This window comes from Salmo salar, chromosome 10 (assembly GCF_965601325.2).
Source record: "Salmo salar chromosome 10, fSalSal1, whole genome shotgun sequence".
In the NCBI taxonomy this organism is placed as follows: domain Eukaryota; kingdom Metazoa; phylum Chordata; class Actinopteri; order Salmoniformes; family Salmonidae; genus Salmo; species Salmo salar.
The window spans coordinates 44,712,834-44,734,144 of NC_138300.1; the positions used below are offsets into that span (position 1 = coordinate 44,712,834).

The 21,311-nt window shown below is 42.9% G+C and overlaps 2 protein-coding genes across 2 annotated transcripts in view; both read right to left on the bottom strand.

Moving 5' to 3' along the window:
* Positions 1-18,531, bottom strand: part of znhit6 (zinc finger HIT-type containing 6) — a 40,737-nt gene extending 22,206 nt beyond the window's left edge. Inside the window, exons 1-7 of the mRNA XM_014123374.2 lie at positions 18,325-18,531; positions 17,974-18,039; positions 13,619-13,725; positions 13,363-13,448; positions 10,729-10,832; positions 562-630; positions 85-165 (exon numbers count right to left, since the gene is read on the bottom strand). Coding sequence (XP_013978849.1) covers positions 85-165; positions 562-630; positions 10,729-10,832; positions 13,363-13,448; positions 13,619-13,725; positions 17,974-18,039; positions 18,325-18,440 — 629 coding nt within the window. The 5' untranslated portion in view covers positions 18,441-18,531. The remainder of the gene's footprint in view (positions 1-84; positions 166-561; positions 631-10,728; positions 10,833-13,362; positions 13,449-13,618; positions 13,726-17,973; positions 18,040-18,324) is intronic.
* Positions 18,532-19,473: 942 nt separating this feature from the next.
* The window catches only part of col24a1 (collagen type XXIV alpha 1), a 199,944-nt gene continuing 198,106 nt past the window's right edge, over positions 19,474-21,311 (bottom strand). The window contains exon 60 of the mRNA XM_014123375.3: positions 19,474-21,108. Within this exon, the coding sequence (XP_013978850.3) occupies positions 20,962-21,108 (147 nt within the window). The 3' untranslated portion in view covers positions 19,474-20,961. The remainder of the gene's footprint in view (positions 21,109-21,311) is intronic.

The following is a 21,311-nucleotide window of genomic DNA, read 5'->3' on the forward strand; positions in this document are numbered from 1 at the left end:
CAATAGCCAACCATTTGTTAGGATTGTTTTGGACATTTTGGTTTAATTCAATTAGTAGATTATACAAGAGTGGTGTGTTCTTACTTTTGTCGTCTCACTGGCTCAGACTCTGTCGGGTGGATGTAGGGGGTGAGGATCTGTTTAAGTGTTTGGTCATCGGACACCCTGGAGAGAGATGGAGAGGAGAGGGTAAGAAAGGATTGACAGACAAAAAGAGAGTGAACAACCAACCAATCAAGTTCCAAGGAACCAACCATGAGTCAAACCGTGATGAAGATCGATGACGTTCTTTGTGTGGTTTTAATACAGAGGGCTAACGATCTACATCACCAATCATCCTCACCATTAGAAGACATGGGTGCTGAGTCAATCCTCTGGCAACACTAAAGTCACTATCCAAGGATCTGGATGTTTTCTATTGCAGGTTCCAACCCCTGGACTCTGACATCAACTGGTATTAACAGGGTTCCTAAAGACTGTTCTGGCAGAGATGCTACCGGACAAGTAGGCAGGCAGGCAGGCAGGCAGGCAGGCGCACGCACGCACACACACACCACTCACCTTCTCTCAGTGAACTCTGAGCTGCTCTGAGGGAACAGGAGCTGCAGGTGCCATAGGAAACGATTCTCCCTAAAGGACAAAACAGAAAGAGGGAGACATACGATAAATAACATTTTCAAAATCAGAAGTTGGTAGTGGTCTGCTTGCAGATACCAGCGCTTTGTCTCTGAGCTAAAACAATCTCTTTTGCATTCAAGAGACATAGAAAAAGTATTTAACCCCAATGTACGACTAATGCTGTGTATGTGTGTAGCTCGATGTGTGGGTTGAGTGTGAGTTGTCATGGGGATGACCATGGCATACACTGCATGACCAAAAGTATGTAGACCCTTTTATTGTCAAAAATCTCATTCCAAAATCATGGGCATTAATATGGAGTTGGTCCCCCTGTTACTGTTCGCCCTTTGCTGCTATAACAGCCTCCACTCTTCTGGGAAGGCTTTACACTAGATGTTGGAACATTTATGCGGGGACTTACTTCCATTCAGCCACAAGAGCATTATTGAGGTCGGACACTGGTGTTGGGCGATTAGACCTGGATCGCAATCCGCGTTCCAATTCATTGCAAAGGTGTTCAATGGGGTTGAGGTCAGGGCTCTGCAGGCCGATCGACAAACCCTTCCTGTATAGACCTCGCTTTATGCACGGAGGCATTGTCATGCTGAAACAGGAAAAGGCTTTCCCCAAACTGTTGCCACAAAGTGTGAAGCACAGAATCTTCTAGAATGTCATTGTATGCTGTAGCGTTAAGATTTCTCTTCCCTGGAACTAAGAGACCTAGCCCGAACCATGAAAAAAACAGCCCCAGACCATTATTCCTCCACCAAACTTTACAGTTGGCACTATGCATTCGGGCAGATAGCGTTGTCCTAGCATCCGTCAAACCCAGATTCGGTGTGATTCATTACTCCTGAGAACGCGTTTCCACTGCTCCAGCGTCCAATGGCAGCAAGCTTTACACCACTCCAGCAGACGCTTGGCATTGAGCATGAGGATCTTAGGCGTGTGCGTGGCTGCTCAGCCATGCAAACCAATTTCATAAAGCTCCCGACAAACAGTTCTTGTGCGGACGTTGCTTCCAGTTTGGAACTCGTAATGAGTGTTGCAACCGAGGACAGATGATTTTTATGTGTTACACATTTCAGCGGTCCCGTTCTGTGAACTTGCTCCTAGACGTTTCCACTTCATAATAAACAGCACTTACAGTTAACCGGGGCAGCTGTAGCAGGGCAGACATTTGACAAACTGACTTGTTGGAAAGGTCCTATGATGGTGCCACATTGAAAGCCACTGAGCTCTTCAGTAAGTACGTGTATACCCCCTTCAAATTGTTTGTCTAGGGAGATTGCATGGCTGTGTGCTAGATTTTATACACCGGTCAGCAACGGGTGTGGCTGAAATGGCAGAATCCACTAATTTGAAGCGGTGTACACAAACTTGTGTGTGTGCGCATATATATACACATGCTCAACACAACTCTGACCATAAAGATTGAGAGGACTCTAGGGCCCAAAAGCTCATGATACACTGGGTAGTTCGAGCCCTGAATGCTGATTGGCTGACAGCCGCGGTATACCATGGGTATGGTATACCATGTGTATGACAAAACATTTATTTTTACTGCCCTAATTACTTTGTTAACCAGTTTATAATAGCAATAAGGCACCTCGGATGTTTGTGGTATATGGCCAGTATACCACGGGTAAGGGCTGTATCCAGGCACTTAACCGTGGTATATTGGCCATATTCTACACCCCCTTGTGCCTTATTGCTTAATTATAGCATGGGCACTTTCACCATGTTTGACGACTTTCACCATTTTGAAGTAGTCAACTGGGTGGGACTATATGGGTTAAGGAAGAATCACATGATTTAATCTGGGTCATCAGGAGGGATCAGCCAATGAATTAAACTCAAAATAAAATTTGATTTGAAACATTCCATAACTGCAGGTGGCCATGAATCGCAAACCTTTCCTTTATACCCATTCAGACAAACACACTACAGGTGGCAGTACGCACCCTTTCAGTTTGTTTGCCAACTCAAAAGTAGTAAAATAATGGAGAATCCCTCCCTACCCAGGTCAAGTTGGGTTATATGAATTACCATGTCAGAGCATTTGTCCCAAGATTGATGCAGTCTGATCGCTGTCTGTGATCGCTGTCTGTCGAAGAAAGAATCCAAGGTGTGAAAGTTGTGGAGAAGACAATATTGAATGTGGTTTCTCTACGTCTATGGTCCTGAATCTCTGGGGTGCAAAACATTTAGCGACAGACACACACACACACACACACACACACAGAGAGAGACAGAGACGGGGATAGTTGGAGGGTTGAAAAAAAAAAAGAGAAGTGTGCAGAACTGGCAGAACATCCAATGAAAATGTGCTTATGCGTTTCCACTTGATGTGGTCAGAAGGGGAGGTTGGGGGGCAAGCAGGCAGCAGTGGGGGTTGGTTGGGGAGGGTTTGAGGGGATTCCCTATGCAGGTGCAGAGCTATTCCATCCCCCTCTAGGCTGCTGAGGAATTTATGAGTGTTTGCTTGGGCTTGGCAGAGACTGGGCTTGGTGGAAGGGGGGGGGGGGGGTGGTAAGTCAGAGGAGGAACACCAGGTGTTTGGGCATTGTTCTGCATTGACGGTGAAAGGAAACTATTTTATCTGATGGAAAAAGGGATGGGCCGGGCTGTGTAGGCGCGAGCATGCACCTCAGGCTGTGTCAGGATTGCATACCAGGAATATGTGGTATCATTCACTCACGGTCAGTCATAAAAGTGAAGATGGCACAGAGAAACTCAACAAGCATTTTCCATACAGACAAAAATGGGCAGATGGTGGAATGATGACATGTCAAGTTGAGTAAGACTAGCTTGTGTTTACATACTGCCTAACTGCCCAGTGAGAGCATGGCATAGGTCTTCTGTCTCACTGCTTTTCTGTCTGTCGGCCTGTCTCCGTCTGCAGTAATAAGTCAAGTTCATCAAGAAATGTTGAGTTGAAACCCCATTCAACTTGCATTCCTGCTTACCTTCCAGCCATGGTGTCTACGCAAGATGAATACCTATGTAAGAATGCTGTTCATTGACTACCACTCAACACCATAATACTCTCCAAGCTCATCATTAAGCTTGAGGCCCTGGGTATCAAACCCTCCCTGTGCAATTGGGTGCTGGACTTTGACGGACCACCCCCAGGTGATGAAGGAAGAAAACATCTCCACTTCGCTGATCCTCAACACTGGGGCCACACAAGGGTGTGTTCTCAGCCCTCTCCTGTACTCCCTGTTCACCAATGACTGCGTGGCCATGCACACCAACGCAATCATCAAGTTTGCAGACGACAACAGTAGAGGGCTTGATTACAAACAACGAGACAGCCTACAGGGAGGTGGTGAGGGCACTCGTAGTGTGGTGTCAGGAAAACAACCTCTCACTCAACAAGACAAAGGAGATGATCGTGGACTTCAGGAAACAGCAAAGGGAGCACCCCCTATCCACATCGACGGGACAGCAGTGGAAAAGGTGGAAAGTTAAGTTCCTCAGCATACACATCACGGACAAACTGAAATGGTCCACCCACACAGACAATGTGGTGAAGGCGCAACAGCGCCTCAACTTGGCTTGTCACCTAAAACCCTGACAAACTTTTACAGATACACAATTGATAGCATCCTGTTGGGCTGTATCACTGCCTGGTACAGCAACTGCACCGCCCAAAACAACAAGGCTCTACAGAGGGTGGTGCAGTCTGCACAACGCATCACAGAGGGCAAACTACCTGCCCTCCAGGACAACTACAGCACCCGATGTCACAGGAAGGCCAAAGAGATTGTCAAGGACAACAACCAACTAAGCCACTGCCTGTTCACCCTGCTACCATCCAGAAGGTGAGGTCAGTACAGGTGCATCAAAGCTGGGACTGAGACTGAAAAACAGCTTCTATCTCAAGGCCATCAGACTGTTAAACAGCCATCACTAACAGAGAGGCTGCTGCATACATAACATCATTGGCCACTTTAATAAACGGATCACTAGTCACTTTAATAATGTTTACATATCTTGCATTACTCATCTCATATGTATATACTGTATTTTATACCATCTTGACTATGCCGTTCTTCCATATATATGTACACGGTCTTATTCCATCCCTTTAGATGTGTGTATTAGGTAGATGTGGAATCGTTAGATTACTTGTTAGATATTACTGTACTATCGAACTAGAAACACAAGCATTTCGCTACACTCGCATTAACCCCTCTTGGGCAGGTGGGACGCTACTGTCCCACCCACGGTTCACACTATTCAACAGCCAGTGAAAAATCAGAGCGCCAAATTCAAAACAAAATGTCATAATTCAAAAGATCTCAAACATACGACTATTTTACACCATTTTAAAGATACACTTCTCCTTAATGGAACCACATTGTCCGATTTCAAAAAGGCTTTACGGCGAAAGCATAAAGTTAGATTATGTTAGGACAGGGACAACAAGAAAAACCACAGCCATTTCCAAGCAGGAGAGGGGTCACAAAAAACAGAAATTCAGCTAAAATTAAGCACTAACCTTTGACAATCTTCATCAGATGACACTCCTAGGACTCAATGTTAGACAATACATGTATGTTTTGTTCGATAAAGTTCATATTTATATCCAAAAACAGCATTTTACATTGGCGCGTGATGTTCAGAAAATATTTTGCCTCCAATACTGCTGGTGAATCAGCACAACAATTTACAAAAATACTCATCATAAACACTGATAAAATATTAAACTGTTATTCAAAGAATTATAGATAATCATCTCCTTTATGCAACCGCTGTGACAGATCTAAAAAAAGCTTCACGGGGAAAGCACACTTTGCAATAATCTGAGTACGGCGCTCCAAAAAAATACACCAGGCAATACAGATACCCGCCATTTGAGTCATCTAAAATCATAAATAGCATTATAAATATTCAATTACCCTTCATCAGAAGGCACTTCCAGGAATCCCAGGTCCACAATAAATGTTTTGTTCGATAAAGTCCATAAGTTATGTCCAAATACCTCCTTGTTGTTAGCGCGTTCAGTAAGCTACTCCAAATGTAGGAAGCGCGCCCAAAATGTCACGACGAAAAGTCAAAGAAAGTTATATTTACGTTTGTTGAAACATATCAAACGTTGTATAGCATCAATCTTTAGGGCCATTTTTAACATAAAACTTCAATAATATTCCAACCGGACTATTCCAATGTCTTGAAAAACTTTATGGAACACAGCTACCTCATCACGTGAACGCGCGCTACAAAACTCATGTCATTTTCTGAGTCACCAACTTCCCGGCCTTCTTGTTTGCTCTCTGTTCACTGCAAAAGCCTGAAACTAGGTTCTAAAGACTGTTGACATCTAGTGGAAGCCTTAGGAAGTGCAAAATGAACCCTAAGTCACTGCGTATTAGATAGGCAATGACTTAAAGACTACAAGCATCAGATTTCCCACTTCCTGGTTGGATTTTTCTCAGGTTTTTGCCTGCCATATGAGTTCTGTTATACTCACAGACATCATTCAAACAGTTTTAGAAACTTCAGGGTGTTTTCTATCCAAATCTACTAATAATATGCATATTCTAGTTCCTGGGCCAGAGTAGTAGGCCGTTTAATTTGGGTACGTTTTTCATCCGGCCGTGAAAATACTGCCCCCTACACAAGAGAGGTTAACATCTGCTAACCATGTGCTTGTGACCAATACAATCCACCTGCCCAACACTAACTCACACAAAAAAAATATAAAAAATAAACTGGCCGATAACTTCTAGTTGGACTCGTTGTTGCTAAGGCCAAATCCTGGTTCCAACAAATCTCTTGTTGCTTTCAACAACCCAGTGGGGAATGAGCTTGGAAGAAGGGGAATCAAAAAGCTGATTTCTGAATTCTGCAGCAGAACAGCTTGTGATCAGTGTGGTTTTGAAGCCTCTGGAAGTAATATTGTGTGCTCTACATTCATTATAATTCTTTTGCTTGTCTGGAGGACAAAATGTTGAACTCAAACAACCTGAAAACCTCAGAGCCCTGGAAATAACATGGCGTTTCAAATTGTGTGTGTGTAAATTACTAAAATGGTGTGTGCGCGAACACACACAGAGCCTAGTGCAGAAGTGGGCTCCTATCATTCGTAAGCAGGTCATCTCTCATCAGTCTCAAGTGGCCGGTCTTATTCTCTCCAGTCATATCACTGGGCAGCACTACAACAACACTTATCAAGCACAAACTTATGGCAACCACAGTTCCAAGGTCTCAGTGTCTACGTTCTGTTGCCATGACAAACTTTATTATTAAAAGGTTCTATATTTAGTACTGTATAACAAACAGCCTAACAACTGGCATCCATAATATGAAAACATATGGAAGCCTTGAGGCACTGATGCATAACAAATAACATTTCTACCAACGCAGTGACCTCACACTAATCATTTCTAAAGCGCTGAGATGGAGGGTAAATGCAGATAGAAGAATATTATACAACTGATAGAAGCCAGCATCAGTATGTGTGCCCAAACAAACTGCCAACAAGGATTCCTCCAACACAATATGTTTATCAAACACGTGGGTTGCAGTTAAACGAATGACCTAATGGCTGGCTCGATAGCTGGTTATCAGGCACCTATGAGCTGCTACACATGATGTGTATGGCTGCTATACCCCCTTGCATGAAATTGTTTAAGACTCTGGGGGAATGGGGAGGCAATGGCATTATGGGGTTCTAAATGCAGAAACATAGCCATCGCGGACAGAATATCATTGCATTGCCATTTCAGAAGGTGACTTTAGCTCCCACAAATAAAAGGGAAACTAGACACAGCACCAATTCTGATCAATTTGATGTTATTTTAATGAAAAAAAAGTAGTAAGAAAAAGTGCTTTTCTTTCAAAACAAGGATGTTTCGAAGTGACCAAACTTTTGAATGTGTGTATGTAACACACACAGAGTCCCCAACCAGAGCTCGTGCTCTGCCTAGAAGGCCAGCATCCCAGAATCACCTCTTCACTGTTGACGTTGAGACTGCGGGTACTATTTAATGAAGCTGCCAGTTGAGGACTTGTGAGGCATCTGTTTCTCAAACTAGACATACTAATGTGCTTGTCCTCTTGCTCAGTTGAGTGGGAGGCCCCGGTGCACCTTTCTATTCTGGTTCGAGCCAGTTTGCGCTGTTCTGTGAAGGAAGTAGTACACAGCTTTGTATGAGGTCTTCAGTTTTCTGGCAATTTCTCGCATGGAATAGCCTTCATTTCCCAGAATAAGAATAGATTGACGAGTTTCAGGAGAAAGGTCTTTGTTTCTGGCCATTTTGAGCCTGTAATCTAACCCACAAGTGCTGATGCTCCAGATACTCAACTAGTCTGAAGGCAGAGAGTTTTATTGCTTCTTTAAAATCAGCACAGGTTTTCAGCTGTGCTAACAATTGCAAAAGGGTTTTCTAACGATCAACTTGGATCCAGCTACAATAGTCATTTACAACATTAACAATGTCTACACTTTCTGATCAATTGGATGTTACTTTAATGAAGATTTATTTTTGAACGGTTGTGTGTGTGTGTGTGTGTGTGTGTGTGAGAGATCAATTGCAAGTAAGTAACAGTTCTGTCTTCCATCCAGAAAAGTAGAACAAAGGGGAAGAAAGATGATAAACATTAGCAAAGCTGACTCTTCAGCAGAGAAGAGAAAACATGACTTCAGAAGAGAAGAGAACAAAACTTTGACAAGCTTCTTCTTGAGAGAAGAGAACAAAACATTGCTAACAGGAGGCCACCAAACATTTCCAAACCACACTTCAGTTAATTTTTTATGTGATAATTTGAATTGATCTGTTTGCAAGCCAGTGAAGCCACAAATAAATCACCTGACTTTTGAACAAGAGCACAGGGTGAGTTGACAGAGGGTGCATCCAAAATGGCACTATTCCCCATGCGTACCACTGGTTGATATGGTTTAAAAAGTAGTGCAGGCCTGTCATTTCTAGTTCAACACTTTTAGTGTACCCTTAACCTGTTTTGACATCAGTCACCAGGGAGAGGCAGGCAGGCGCATGCACGCCAGTGCATGTGGCTGTGCACACACCTAAGCCCAGGATAAATGCCTCTATAGCTGGCCGCTAATTATGATGGCCTCTCTCTGGCAGCGTGTGTGTAATGATGGCCTCTCTCTGGCAGCGTGTGTAATGATGGCCTCAAAGTGATGGCTGCATATACCCCGACTCTGTTGCAAGAGAAGTGACACATTTTCCCTAGTTAAAAGAAATTCATGTTAGCAGGCAATATTAACTAAATATGCAGGTTTAAAAATATATACTTGTGTATTGATTTTAAGAAAGGCATTGATGTTTAGGTATACGTTGGAGCAACATGTACCTAAGCGATTATATGCAACGCAGAACAGGCTAGATAAACTAGCAATATCATCAACCATGTGTAGTTAACTAGTGATTATGATTGATTGATTTTTATAAGTTTAATGCTAGCTAGCAACTTACCGTGGCTTCTTACTGCATTCGCGTAACAGGCAGGCTCCTCGTGGAGTGCAATGTAAAGCAGGTGGTTAGAGCGTTGGACTAGTTAACCGTAAGGTTGCAAGATTGAATCCCCGAGCTGACCCCAAAAAAAAATAATAAAAAAAAAAAAATAAAAACACATATATATTTAAAAAAAAGCCAAATCGGCATCCAAAAATAACGATTTCCGATTGTTATGAAAACTTGAAATCGGCCCTAGTTAAAAATCGGCCATTACGATTAAATCAGTCGACCTCTAGTCGATACCCTTAGTCCCAGTCTCTGTTTAGTCGATACCCTTAGTTTATTTCCTATCCCTAGAGAATCATCATCTGCCTCTTCCTTGAAAACTCCCAAGATAGGAGAACTGTATGCACACTGACTATGATATTTAGTAGAACTGTATGCACATTTACTGCATGATATTTAGGATGTAACCACTAACCATAGAAATTAATTTACTGATAAATAAATGGTTATGTATTTAACCCTAAAAATTATAAATGAAGCCCCCCAGTGTTCCAGCCATATGTAAAACCAGATACTAGGCTGTCTCTTCCTGGAAGAGAAAGGAGCCTGGCTACTCTGCTCCCCTCCTTACATAATGCGGTCTTACCTTCTGGCAATAATGCACAAATTAGAACTACAAAACGCCAGAGAGACCAACTGGCCTGAGGGCAATTATATTCAGAATGGAAAAGAGTGGACTGGCTAACATTAACTTCTTTCAGGGACAGCTTTGATTGACATTACAGAGCTTCTGTTTTTTTTTTTAGTTAACTTGTGGGTTAAATGTTTGTTTCCTTCCATGCGGGGTAGAGCGAGAGAGAGAGAGGAAATAGAATGATATCCCGTCAGGAAAAGTTGTCAAACATGGAAAGACGGGACCACCTGCAGCACAGCAGGAAATCCAGGAAAATGGGAAAGGAACGAGAAATGGAGAACAAAGGAAAACGTGTCTGGGATTAGGGCTATGGCAGGTCTCTTACACTGAGTGGTGGGGTAGCAGGTTGCTATAGAAACACACCAAGTCCGGTGAAACATCACAAGTTGGAAATGATGCCCCCAGAGAGGCCAGGACATATGGACAGGGTTGGTTTAGCCTACATAGCTGGTCAGAAGGCTACAGGCAGCAATACATTACTCCACACCAGTGACTAATCAAATGTTGCTTCAAGTCTTCGTCCCACATGTCCAAAATTTGCCTGAGCCATAAGGCCTTTTAAAGACTGAACAGCACATGCCAGGTATACAGAGTTGAGTAGTACCTTCATAAAACATGCAGAGGACTGATGCCCCACAGATAGATAACCTTTAAAAACAACAGTGTTGTTGTTTGTGAGGAATTGTGAAAACTTAAGAGCGCCATCCTGTGGCAGAGACAAACACTTCTGATCTCAACACATGAGGATCCTCAACCACCTTACTGAACATAGAAGTTGTTTTGAAACTTTCCTATTAATAGACTTGAGTGCTAGTATGGGTTTTGGATTTAAGTCAGAGACACCTGAACGTTTAAAGGTCCTCTTAAAGAAGGGACGCAAACATTGCCTTGCTTCGCTGAGCCAAAAACAACTGTTATAAAACACTTCAGTATGTTGTGTCCTACAGAACATGGCCCTGATGTGTCAGAGGAACCTACTTCTTGAGACAGATGGTGGAGTTCTCTCTGCTCCTGGTGAACGTGTTGGGAAGGAACCTCAAGGTGATGTTCAGCCTCCTCGCCTGGGCTGTCAGTCTCTTAGCCTGGAGAGCAAGCGAGAAAGCAAGGACATTACATAAACAAACATCTGCTCTTAACCACCTGATTAAGCAACTGGTTAATTGACAACAAAAATAATCTATAAAAATAGGAAGGACACTAGAAATGGCTGTTCTTGGCTCAGAACCTAATGACCCAAGAACTCATTCTCCTCACCTTGATTTTAAAGGATACCCCTTTCCTTAGTAATACTTGGTTAGCACCATAATGACTACAACTAGCTGGAGAAAGATGGTTAACCTGTTAGGGCTAGGGGGCAGTATTGACACGGCTGGATAAAAAAAACATACCCGATTTAATCTGGTTACCACTCCTACCCAGTAACTAGAATATGCATATACTTATTACATATGGATAGAAAACACCCTAAATTTTCTAAAACTGTTTGAATGGTGTCTGTGAGTATAACAGAACTCATTTGGCAGGCAAAACCCTGAGACATTTTCTGACAGGAAGTGGATACCTGATGTGTTGTATTACCTTTAAACCTATCCCATTGAAAAACACAGGGGCTGAGGAATATTTTGGCACTTCCTATTGCTTCCACTAGATGTCACCAGCCTTTACAAAGTGTTTTGAGTCTTCTGGAGGGAGATCTGACCGAACAAGAGCCATGGAACGATGATGGCCCATTAGACACCTGGCGCGCGAGTTCATGTTGGGTACCCTCGTTCCAATACGTTATAAAAGAGTATGCATTCGTCCACCTTGAATATTATTCATGTTCTGGTTAAAAAAGGCCCTAATGATTTATGCTATACAACGTTTGACATGTTTGAACGAACGTAAATATATTTTTTCCCCTCGTTCATGACGAGAAGTCCGGCTGGCTTAGATCATGTGCTAACAAGACGGAGATTTTTGGACATAAATGATGAGCTTTTTTGAACAAAACTACATTCGTTATGGACCTGTGATACCTGGAAGTGACATCTGATGAAGAGAATCAAAGGTAATGGATTATTTACATAGTATTTTCGATTTTAGATCTCCCCAACATGACGTCTAGTCTGTATCGCAACGCGTATTTTTCTGGGCGCAGTGCTCAGATTATTGCAAAGTGTGATTTCCCAGTAAGGTTATTTTTAAATCTGGCAAGTTGATTGCGTTCAAGAGATGTAAATCTATAATTCTTTAAATGACAATATAATATTTTACCAATGTTTTCTAATTTTAATTATTTAATTTGTGACGCTGACTTGACTGCCGGTTATTGGAGGGAAACGATTTCCTCAACATCAATGCCATAGTAAAACGCTGTTTTTGGATATAAATATGAACTTGATAGAACTAAAAATGCATGCATTGTCTAACATAATGTCCTAGGAGTGTCATCTGATGGAGATTGTAAAAGGTTAGTGCATCATTTTAGCTGGTTTTATGGTTTTGGTGACCCTGTCTTTGAATTGACAAAACATTACACACAACTCTTGTAAATGTACTGTCCTAACATACTCTAAATTTATGCTTTCGCCGTAAAACCTTTTTGAAATCGTAAAACGTGGTTAGATTAAGGAGATGTTTATCTTTCAAAGGGTGTAAAATAGTTGTACGTTTGAAAAATTTGAATTTTGACATTTATTTGGATTCAAATTTGCCGCTCTTGAAATGCACCTGCTGTTGATGGAGTGCACCACGGGTGGCACGCTAGCGTCCCACCTAGCCCATAGAGGTTAAACAGATACACTGACAGGTAGCTGTTCAGGTACACCATCAGTCACCACGGGGCTCCTTCCTACAGTCTCTTTGTATGATATTAGACCATTACACGTAGAAGGTTCTGGAAGAAGGCCACAGCCCAGACAGACATTGACATTACTTGCCAGATAGACCCCCCCCTCTTTTGCGAAGAAGAACCATTCATATTTTATTGATAGATGTGACCACTGAACCAGACCGTAGCAAAAACACATTACCTCAAGCCATCATAAAATTCTGCATGTAATAGTGTTAAATGAATCCAGGTAAGGTAAGGACTGGGCTGGCAGACAGTCGCTCCCTGAAAGTGCCATTTTCAATGAATGTCTGTGGTTATGGGCTCCAGCTCTGCTCAAACCACAGTTACCTGAAGAGCCATGGAGGCACGGAGAGAAAACCCAAAACCACACAATTTAAATCATATAAACAAGTCATTTCCAAAAAAGATTTAGTGAGGCAAGTTGTTAGAAATGCTCTAGTGTGCTCCAAGAAACAAAGAAATTATGAAAAATAGAAATCAATATTGCAGTTTAGACAAGCATAACACTCTCCAAGTGTTTCTGGTGTGAGCCCGATAGAAGGAATCACCACCCTACTCCGTCACCCCGCCCGCCCGCCACCCCGCCCGCCCGCCACCCCGCCCGCCCGTCACCCCGCCCGCCCGTCACCCCGCCCGCCCGTCACCCCGCCCGCCCGTCACCCCGCCTGTCAAACCTGTGGTTGATTTGAGTTTCTCCCTCACCATGTAGAGTTGTCTGATATATAAATATATCACAAATTCAATCAATTAAATGAGGTGGTGGATGAATGACTTACTCTAAAGTTAACAGGAGGGCCGCGGACCAGGGAATCTCTGTTGGCGCTGTCTGCCAGCCTCCCAGTGTCCTCCAGGAACCTGTAGTCTAGCAGGGCCACAAAGGAGACCAGTTACACACAATTCAATGAATCTTTGTTTAGCCAGGATAGTCCATTCCCTCAGCAACAATCATTGCTTTCCAGGGAGTCATGCCATCCACAAACCTTTGACCGTTACACACGCATGCATGCACACACAGCAGAGGGAGTGTCTCACCGCTGAGTAGGTTCATCTCATCCATCTTGGACAGGGCCACGAAGGCAGTCTTATCTCGAACTCCACTGCATCCCGACTCCTCTTTGTGCTTCTTCACACATGGCAAGCTAGGTTAAAAATCAAATAAATAAAAGAGGACATTTATAAATAACATTTTATCAAAGTCTGCTCTTCTGGTACTGTCAGCACATAGAACTATAGCGAGAAAATAAGCTGTGTAGAGGTTTTGGTTCATCCATGAACACAACAGACTGACAGTATCAGCTGTCTGTCCAAGGACAAAGCATCCATTTAGGCACATTGTAGAATACAAACTCTGCAATTTTCTTAAAGTGACTACTTAGAACTAAGCACCTCATTTTGAATTCAACTCATGCAAACCAGTGTTGCATAACAGCAGGTCTGGAACAATGCAGAGCAGAACCCCGTCTTTCACTATGGGTAGAGTTGCATCATGGTAGCAGAAGACTGGGGATGGAAGGATGGAGAACAGAAGACTGGGGATAGAGGGCAGAGTGATGGAGAGGAGGCGTAAATCAGTCTGGAGATGTCTCACGGCATGCTGGGTAATGTCTGTGTGCCACTGAAGGAAGACGCTTCTCTTCCTCTCCTCTGACAGATTGAAATCCTCTGCGTCGGTGTCACCTGAGACTCACTGTGTGTGGAGTGATTGGGTATGGGAACTATAAAGGAGTTAGGCCTATAACTGGTTGACACTAGCTAGTTTATATTATAACTAACCCCAAGGTCCACAAATGTACACTCATTATTTGACCTAAGCTAATCCAAGCTATACCTCCGCTGATCAGGGCAGTAATGTGTTTGAAAACCCTCTTCTGGATTGATGACTTCCATTCCCTACATAGAATAGATACTAATCAACACGTGTGAAAGGTGTTTTGCAGCCAGTCATCTACTTCAAGGCTTAAAACACTCATTAATTTCAACCAGCCCAAATGGGCCCTTTCATCCATCCATGGTATTTATTTGTTAGAGACCACATACAACATACACACAAGTATGTGGACACCCGTTCAAATTAGTGGGTTTGGCTATTTCAGCCACATACATTGCTGACAGGTGTATAAAATCGAGCACCTGGCCATGCAACCTCTATAGACAAACATTGGCAGTAGAATGGCCTTACTGAAGAGCTCAGTGACTTTCAACGTTGCACCGTCATAGGATGCCACCTTTCCAACAAGTCAGTTTGTCAAATTTCTGCCCACTTAGAGCTGCCCCTGTCAACTGTAAGTCCTACTAAACTTAGCAAAAAAACAAACGTCCCTTTTTCAAGACCCTGTCTTTCAAAGATAATTCGTAAAAATCCAAATAACTTCACAGATCTTCATTGTAAAGGGTTTAAACACTGTTACCCATGCTTGCTCAATTAACCATAAACAATTAATGAACATGCATCTGTGGAACGGTCGTTAAGACACTAACAGCTTAGAAGGTAGGCAATTAAGGTCACAGTTATGAAAACTTAGGACACTAAAGAGGCCTTTATACTGACTGAAAAACACCAAAAGAAAGATGCCCAGGGTCCCAGCTCATCTGCGTGAACGTGCCTTAGGCATGCTGCAAGGAAGAATGAGGACTGCAGATATGGCCAGGGCAATAAATTGCAATGGCCGTACTGTGAGACACCTAAGACAGCGCTACAGGGAGACAGGACAGACAGCTGATCGTCCTCACAGTGGCAGACCACGTGTAACACCTGCACAGGATCAGTACATCCGAACATCACACCTGCAGGACAGGTACAGGATGGCAACAACTGCCCGAGTTACACCAGGAACGCACAATCCCGCCATCAGTTCTCAGCCTATTGCGGGCAGTCTGAGCGAGGCTTGGCTTGTAGGACTGAGGGCTTGTAGGCCTGTTGTAAGGCAGGTCCTCACCAGACATCACCGGCAACAACGTCACCTATGGGCACAAACCCACTGTCTCTGGACCAGACAGGACTGGCAAAAAGTGCTCTTCACTGACGAGTCACAGTTTTGTCTCACCAGGGGTGATGGTCGGATTCACGTTTATCGTCAAAGGAATGAGCGTTTACACTGAGGCCTGTACTCTGGAGAGGGATCGATTTGGAGGTGGAGGGTCCGTTATGGTCTGGGGTGGTGTGTCACAGCATCATCAGACTGAGTTGGTTGTCATTGCAGGCAATTTCAACACTGTGCATTACAGGGAAGACATCCTCCCTCATGTGGTACCCTTCTTGCAGGCTCATCCTGACGTGACCCTCCAGCATGACAATGCCACCAACCATACTGCTCGTTCTGTGCGTGATTTCCTGCAAGACAGGAATGTCAGTGTTCTGCCATGGCCAGCGAAGAGACCGGATCTCAATCCCATTGAGCAGGTCTGGGACCTGTTGGATCGGAGGGTGAGGGCTAGGGCCATTCCCCCCAGAAATGTCCGGGAACTTGCAGGTGCCTTGGTGGAAGAGTGGGGTAACATCTCACAGCAAGTACTGGCAAATCTGGTGCAGTCCATCAGGAGGAGATGCACTGCAGTACAAACTGCCTCTGGAAGCAACATCAGCACAAGAACTGTTAGTCAGGAGCTTCATGAAATTGGTTTCCATGGCCGAGCAGCCGCACACAAGCCTAAGCTCAACGCTTGGCATTGCGGCCATTGGACTCTGGAGCAGTGGAAACACGTTCTCTGGAGTGATGAATCACGCTTCACTATCTGGCAGTCCGACAGACGAATCTGGGTTTGGCAGATGCCAGGAAAATGCTACCTGCCCAAATATATAGTGCCAACTAAAGTCCCATGTGGCTCAGTTGGTAGAGCATGGTGTTTGCAACACCAGGGTTGTGGGTTCGATTCCCACGGAGGACCAGTACGGAGAAGAAAAAAAAAAGTATGAAATGTATGCATTCACTACTGTAAGTCGCTCTGGATAAGAGCGTCTGCTAAATGACTAAAATGTAAAAAAATGGTGGAGGAGGTATAATGTTCTGGGGCTGTTTTTCCACGGTTCGGGCTAGGCCCCTTAGTTCTGCTGAAGGGAAATCTTAATGCTATAGCATCCAATGACATTCTAGACAATTCTGCAAATACATTATAGATGATTCTGCCCTTCCAACTTTGTGCCAACAGTTTGAGGAAGGCCCTTTCCTGTTTCAGCTGGATAATGCCCCTTTGCACAAAGCAAGGTCCATACAGAAATCTAGTGGAAAGCCTTCCCAGAAGAGTGGAGGCTGTTATAAGCAGCAAATGGGGAACCAACTCCATATTAGTGCCCATGATCTTGGAATGAGATGTTCAACAAGCAGGTGTCCACATATGTAGTGTAGCTAATTTGAATCTGTAGTCCCATTTTCATCCGTGGTAGGACTGCGGTCTCTAAAAGAAAACGGCCATAATAATGTCAAGGGATCTTGGTGTGGTTCTCTCTTGGGCCTTGTTTCTTTTAATGAACAGTTGGGATGTGATCCAAAACACAGACATTCACAAATCACAATCCATTTCAGACATTTGCTGACAGAGAGGTAATTGGCAGGGGTCTTTCAGACCATGTCCACAAACTATTTGGGGAATGTCAATGGCTGCCCAAAATAATAGGGAGCCATTTGAGAAATGTGCAAATTACCTCTAAATCTTATTGAGATGTGAAGGAGCAATTTTGATAGCGCCATTCAGGCTGAGATTGAAAGCTGAAAGGTATTTCTAAGTAGGCTTCACCTGCTTTCTGGGACTTGATAGCTTCATGCCACAGCTGAGATGAATCACCTGGACATGTCCATCTTTCAAAAACACTGATACAATTGTCTTACTTGCACATACCTACACAGACAGCGCTCAAGAATAGCCTACCTTCACATTTTTGTTACATAGCCTAGGCCTAATCAAAGGATGTTCAGCTTTACTGTCTTCTTGGCTGTAGAAGTGTTACCCAATCAATTTCTGACCTTGGAGGTGCAGTCTAGCCCACCACCAAATCTTAAATTAAAAAAACACTGACGTTATAAAAACCTGAAGATAAATTGCTTCCATCTTGATATTAAAATAAGTAGAGGTTGTTAAACACCTGGGGAGATGGGTTGAGCCCCAAACGGCACCATTTCCCCTATATAGTAGACTACCTTTGCCCAGGGCTGATTGGCAGTACTTTTGACCAGAACCTGAGTAGTGCAATAGACATATAGGGGAAAATGTGCCATTTGGGAGACACACAGACATATTCTTATAAACAGCTTGAGTTTTAAGAAGGAGACGAGAAGAAAGGACACGAGGAATATAGAATTGAGAGCTTCCCATTGTCTTTCCTATCAGTACACATGAATAAAGGGAGAGCAAGTCACTTTATACTATTGAGATGCACCAGATGTCTCTCTTACCTGCACGAGTGTTTGAGACAGCCGGGACATCTATAATTCGCCACTTCAGAGCCACACACACCACAACTGTAGGGATTAAATTATAAATCATGTTCAACAAACACTCGACATCGCCAGACTCAAAGGGGCATGGACATCACAGCACGTAGTAACCCATGTGCTTTCCTGATAGCTTGTTATTTTAGCTACAAATATAACCTGCCACAATTATTTTACATACATTCAGAGACATAGCAAGGTAAAATAGTAGCAATCACTATGGCTAGGTAAACTAGCTTGCTGTGTTATTGAGCTAGACACCATCTAGCCCACCAAGCGTTAGCTTAGCTAGCTAGCTGCCTTCTTACTTACTTTGCCAGGAATAGTTTTATTTTATTTCCTTTGAGTTCGTCTCCCAGACTGTCATTCTCGACGTTGCTTTCAGCAGCTGCGACTGTATCCACCGAAGGCAGCATACTTGTACACATTCCTAGAAATTACTCTCTCGAAGCTCTGTTTCAATCAAAGCAGTCTGAAAGTTTACCGTCTTCCGCTACACGTGGAGAAAATATGTGACGGATGTATTCCGGTTTGTCTTGACAATGCACAAAAGCGCCCCCTGGTGTTGGTATTCATGCCATATAGGACATGTGATGCGTGGAAGATACCCCTCTCTCTATTCAAGTATCTCTCTATCATGTGCTGCATGTCAGTCTGTCAGCCAGCCTCTCTCTCTCACTCTGTGTGAGTGTGTGTGTGTAGGCCCATGTGCATCAGTAGGAGCTGTGTTGTTCTGAGGACTGAAGCTGACCATTATAAAACTAAAGCCTTTCTAACCCACACTGACCAGGCCCAGGAGAGATGAGCTAATGTCTAATGAAAAGAAAATAACATAATATGCATTGTTTTTCTTGTATCTTTGTTGGGAGGAGACAAATGCAACAGTATCCAAGGCAGGTCAAACAAGAGCAAACATCTGAATCCAAAATGTTCTTACTATCTATCTCAAGAGAAGTCAGCCATTTTCTTTCTCATAGTTTATTTGCTTTGTCCCAATCCATGGTAACACAGTGCTTGTCATGCCATAGCATCTATGTCAAGTCTAAAGGTCCATGCTAGTATTGTGTTAAGAAGGAAAGGCCCAAGTGATGTTTATATGTAGCCTACATTGCATGCATTGTTTTTAATCTGAAAAAAAAAATCTCCTTATTACCAGTAACTCTCCATGTTACCAATATCTATACAGCTTCCAGCGAAGTTTAAATGTTGCTGGAACTGGGAGAGTGGGTGTCAAGAATTCAAACCATTTCAATGAAAAACAGATTTTCAAGTTTGATGCCAGAGGGGCATGTTGGACTTGGACTTCTCAAAATTTGGAAAAATAATATAGACTTATGAGTATGGGAAATCTGAAGTTGCACTGTTAATGATAAGTAGATATCTCTAATTGCAGTTTTTAACCAGGTCACTGTTGGACTTCAGAAATATTGTTATGAACATCAACAAAATAACAAGACTGTATTTACTATTTTGGGATTAAAACATTTCATTTATTTAATGTCAATATATTTCATATTTACACAATTTTAACTTTATTCCTCGAGAGCATTTACTTATTTAATTACACTTTTTTCAACGTAACATAATTTAAGAACAAGATCATTGCTATTTCTGATGTGTTCTGACTCTGGCCTATGCTAGCTGCCAGTATGAGCTATCAACCCCCATTGTAGTGAATGTGAACATATACAATGAACAGTCACATAATGTGTGTACATAGTATACAAATACAATTTTTTACATAAATAGTTATTTGGACTGAGTTGGAGTTGACCAAATAGATCTCTGAGAGTATAATTTATTGGGATACAGTAATGTGAAAAAAAACAAAGGATATAAATAATCAACCATATAATGTCAAAATATACACAGGAAAAATGTCTCACAACTCACTGATGTCTCACGCTCTTGTGTTGCAGCACCAATGATAGGTTACGTTACCACCTACCAAATAAAATGAAGAGTAAAAGCAAAAAAATATGTAATTCATCAACAAATGTTTCATATAAATTTCAAATAAGTACTCTTACAACAGATACAGATCTTGATGTAACCGGTACATAAGGACAAAAAATTACTTGACACTAGCACCTATACTTAGAAGGCATACAAGCAGGAGGTAGAGCACCATCTTTCAAGGGCAGTGTCCAAAATAGAACCATATTCCCGAAATAGTGCACTATTTTGAGCTCTATATTGCCTGGTTAAACCTAGTGCATTACATTTGGAATATGGTGCCATTTTGAACTTACCCAAGGTGTAAACGTCCAGCTGTGTTGGACAACAGATTCAAACATTAAAAATAAACAAAATGGCGGTCCGAGCTGGCGGTTGACCTTTGATTGAAATTGCAATATGAAATCTCTCACTCTTAATTCACAAGCTATTGCACTCTTAGGAAGCTTTTGTTGAACAGTATTCCTGTTACAAAGCCCCTAGAGCTTTCCTTCGGATAGCTAGGCCCCTTCTGAGGATGGCTGGAAGGGTGTATATGGGGGAGAAGGAGGATGGGGGTGGGCAGTAGGGAGGGAGGTACAGGATTTGAGTTTTAGGATGGTGTTGTGAGCCCTGTCCTGAGTTCAGGGACCAACTGTCCAACGAACTCAAGAACCTTTTGAAAAACAAAAACCAAACAGACACACTTTACACATTTATTTGATAAATATTGGTATACACTGCTCTCCTGAGGCTATCTTACTGTAAGCTGGCCTAGTTTCCTATGGACTGAGTTCTTCCACAGAAGTCTGCCATCGATTGGACAGGGCGTTTGTCACTTGCTAACACTCCATAAAGGGTCTCCCAAGTGGGGGAGCAGACCTGACCAACTCTGCTTGGGCTTACAGAGATCTCTCTTTGGTTTGGGGAGCAGCCATTTTGGCCTGCTTATGCCATGCTCGTTTGTTTTATAGTTTATATTTTGGACAGGCAGGCTAGCGATGGATAATGACCTCACAGGAAGCAGACAGGTCCCACCTCGAGGTGGCGCAGGTCGTTGGACTGTGACAAAGGTTGCTCCTGTATATCAATGATGGGGAGCTCATAGCTGGTCTGAGTATGGAAGAAGAAGCGTGACTGGTGCCAGCTGCCATCTTGGATCTAGAAGGGAAAATATACAATATGAAGTCATTGATAGACAATGGATGCCCGTATTCACAAAGTCTCAAAGTAGGAGTGCTGATCTAGGATCAGTTTTGCCTTTTAGATTATAATGAATAAGATTACATGGACAGGAAGGACCTGATCCTAGATTAGCAATGCTACTTTGAAATGCTTTATGAATGCCGGCCCAGGTTTTAAGT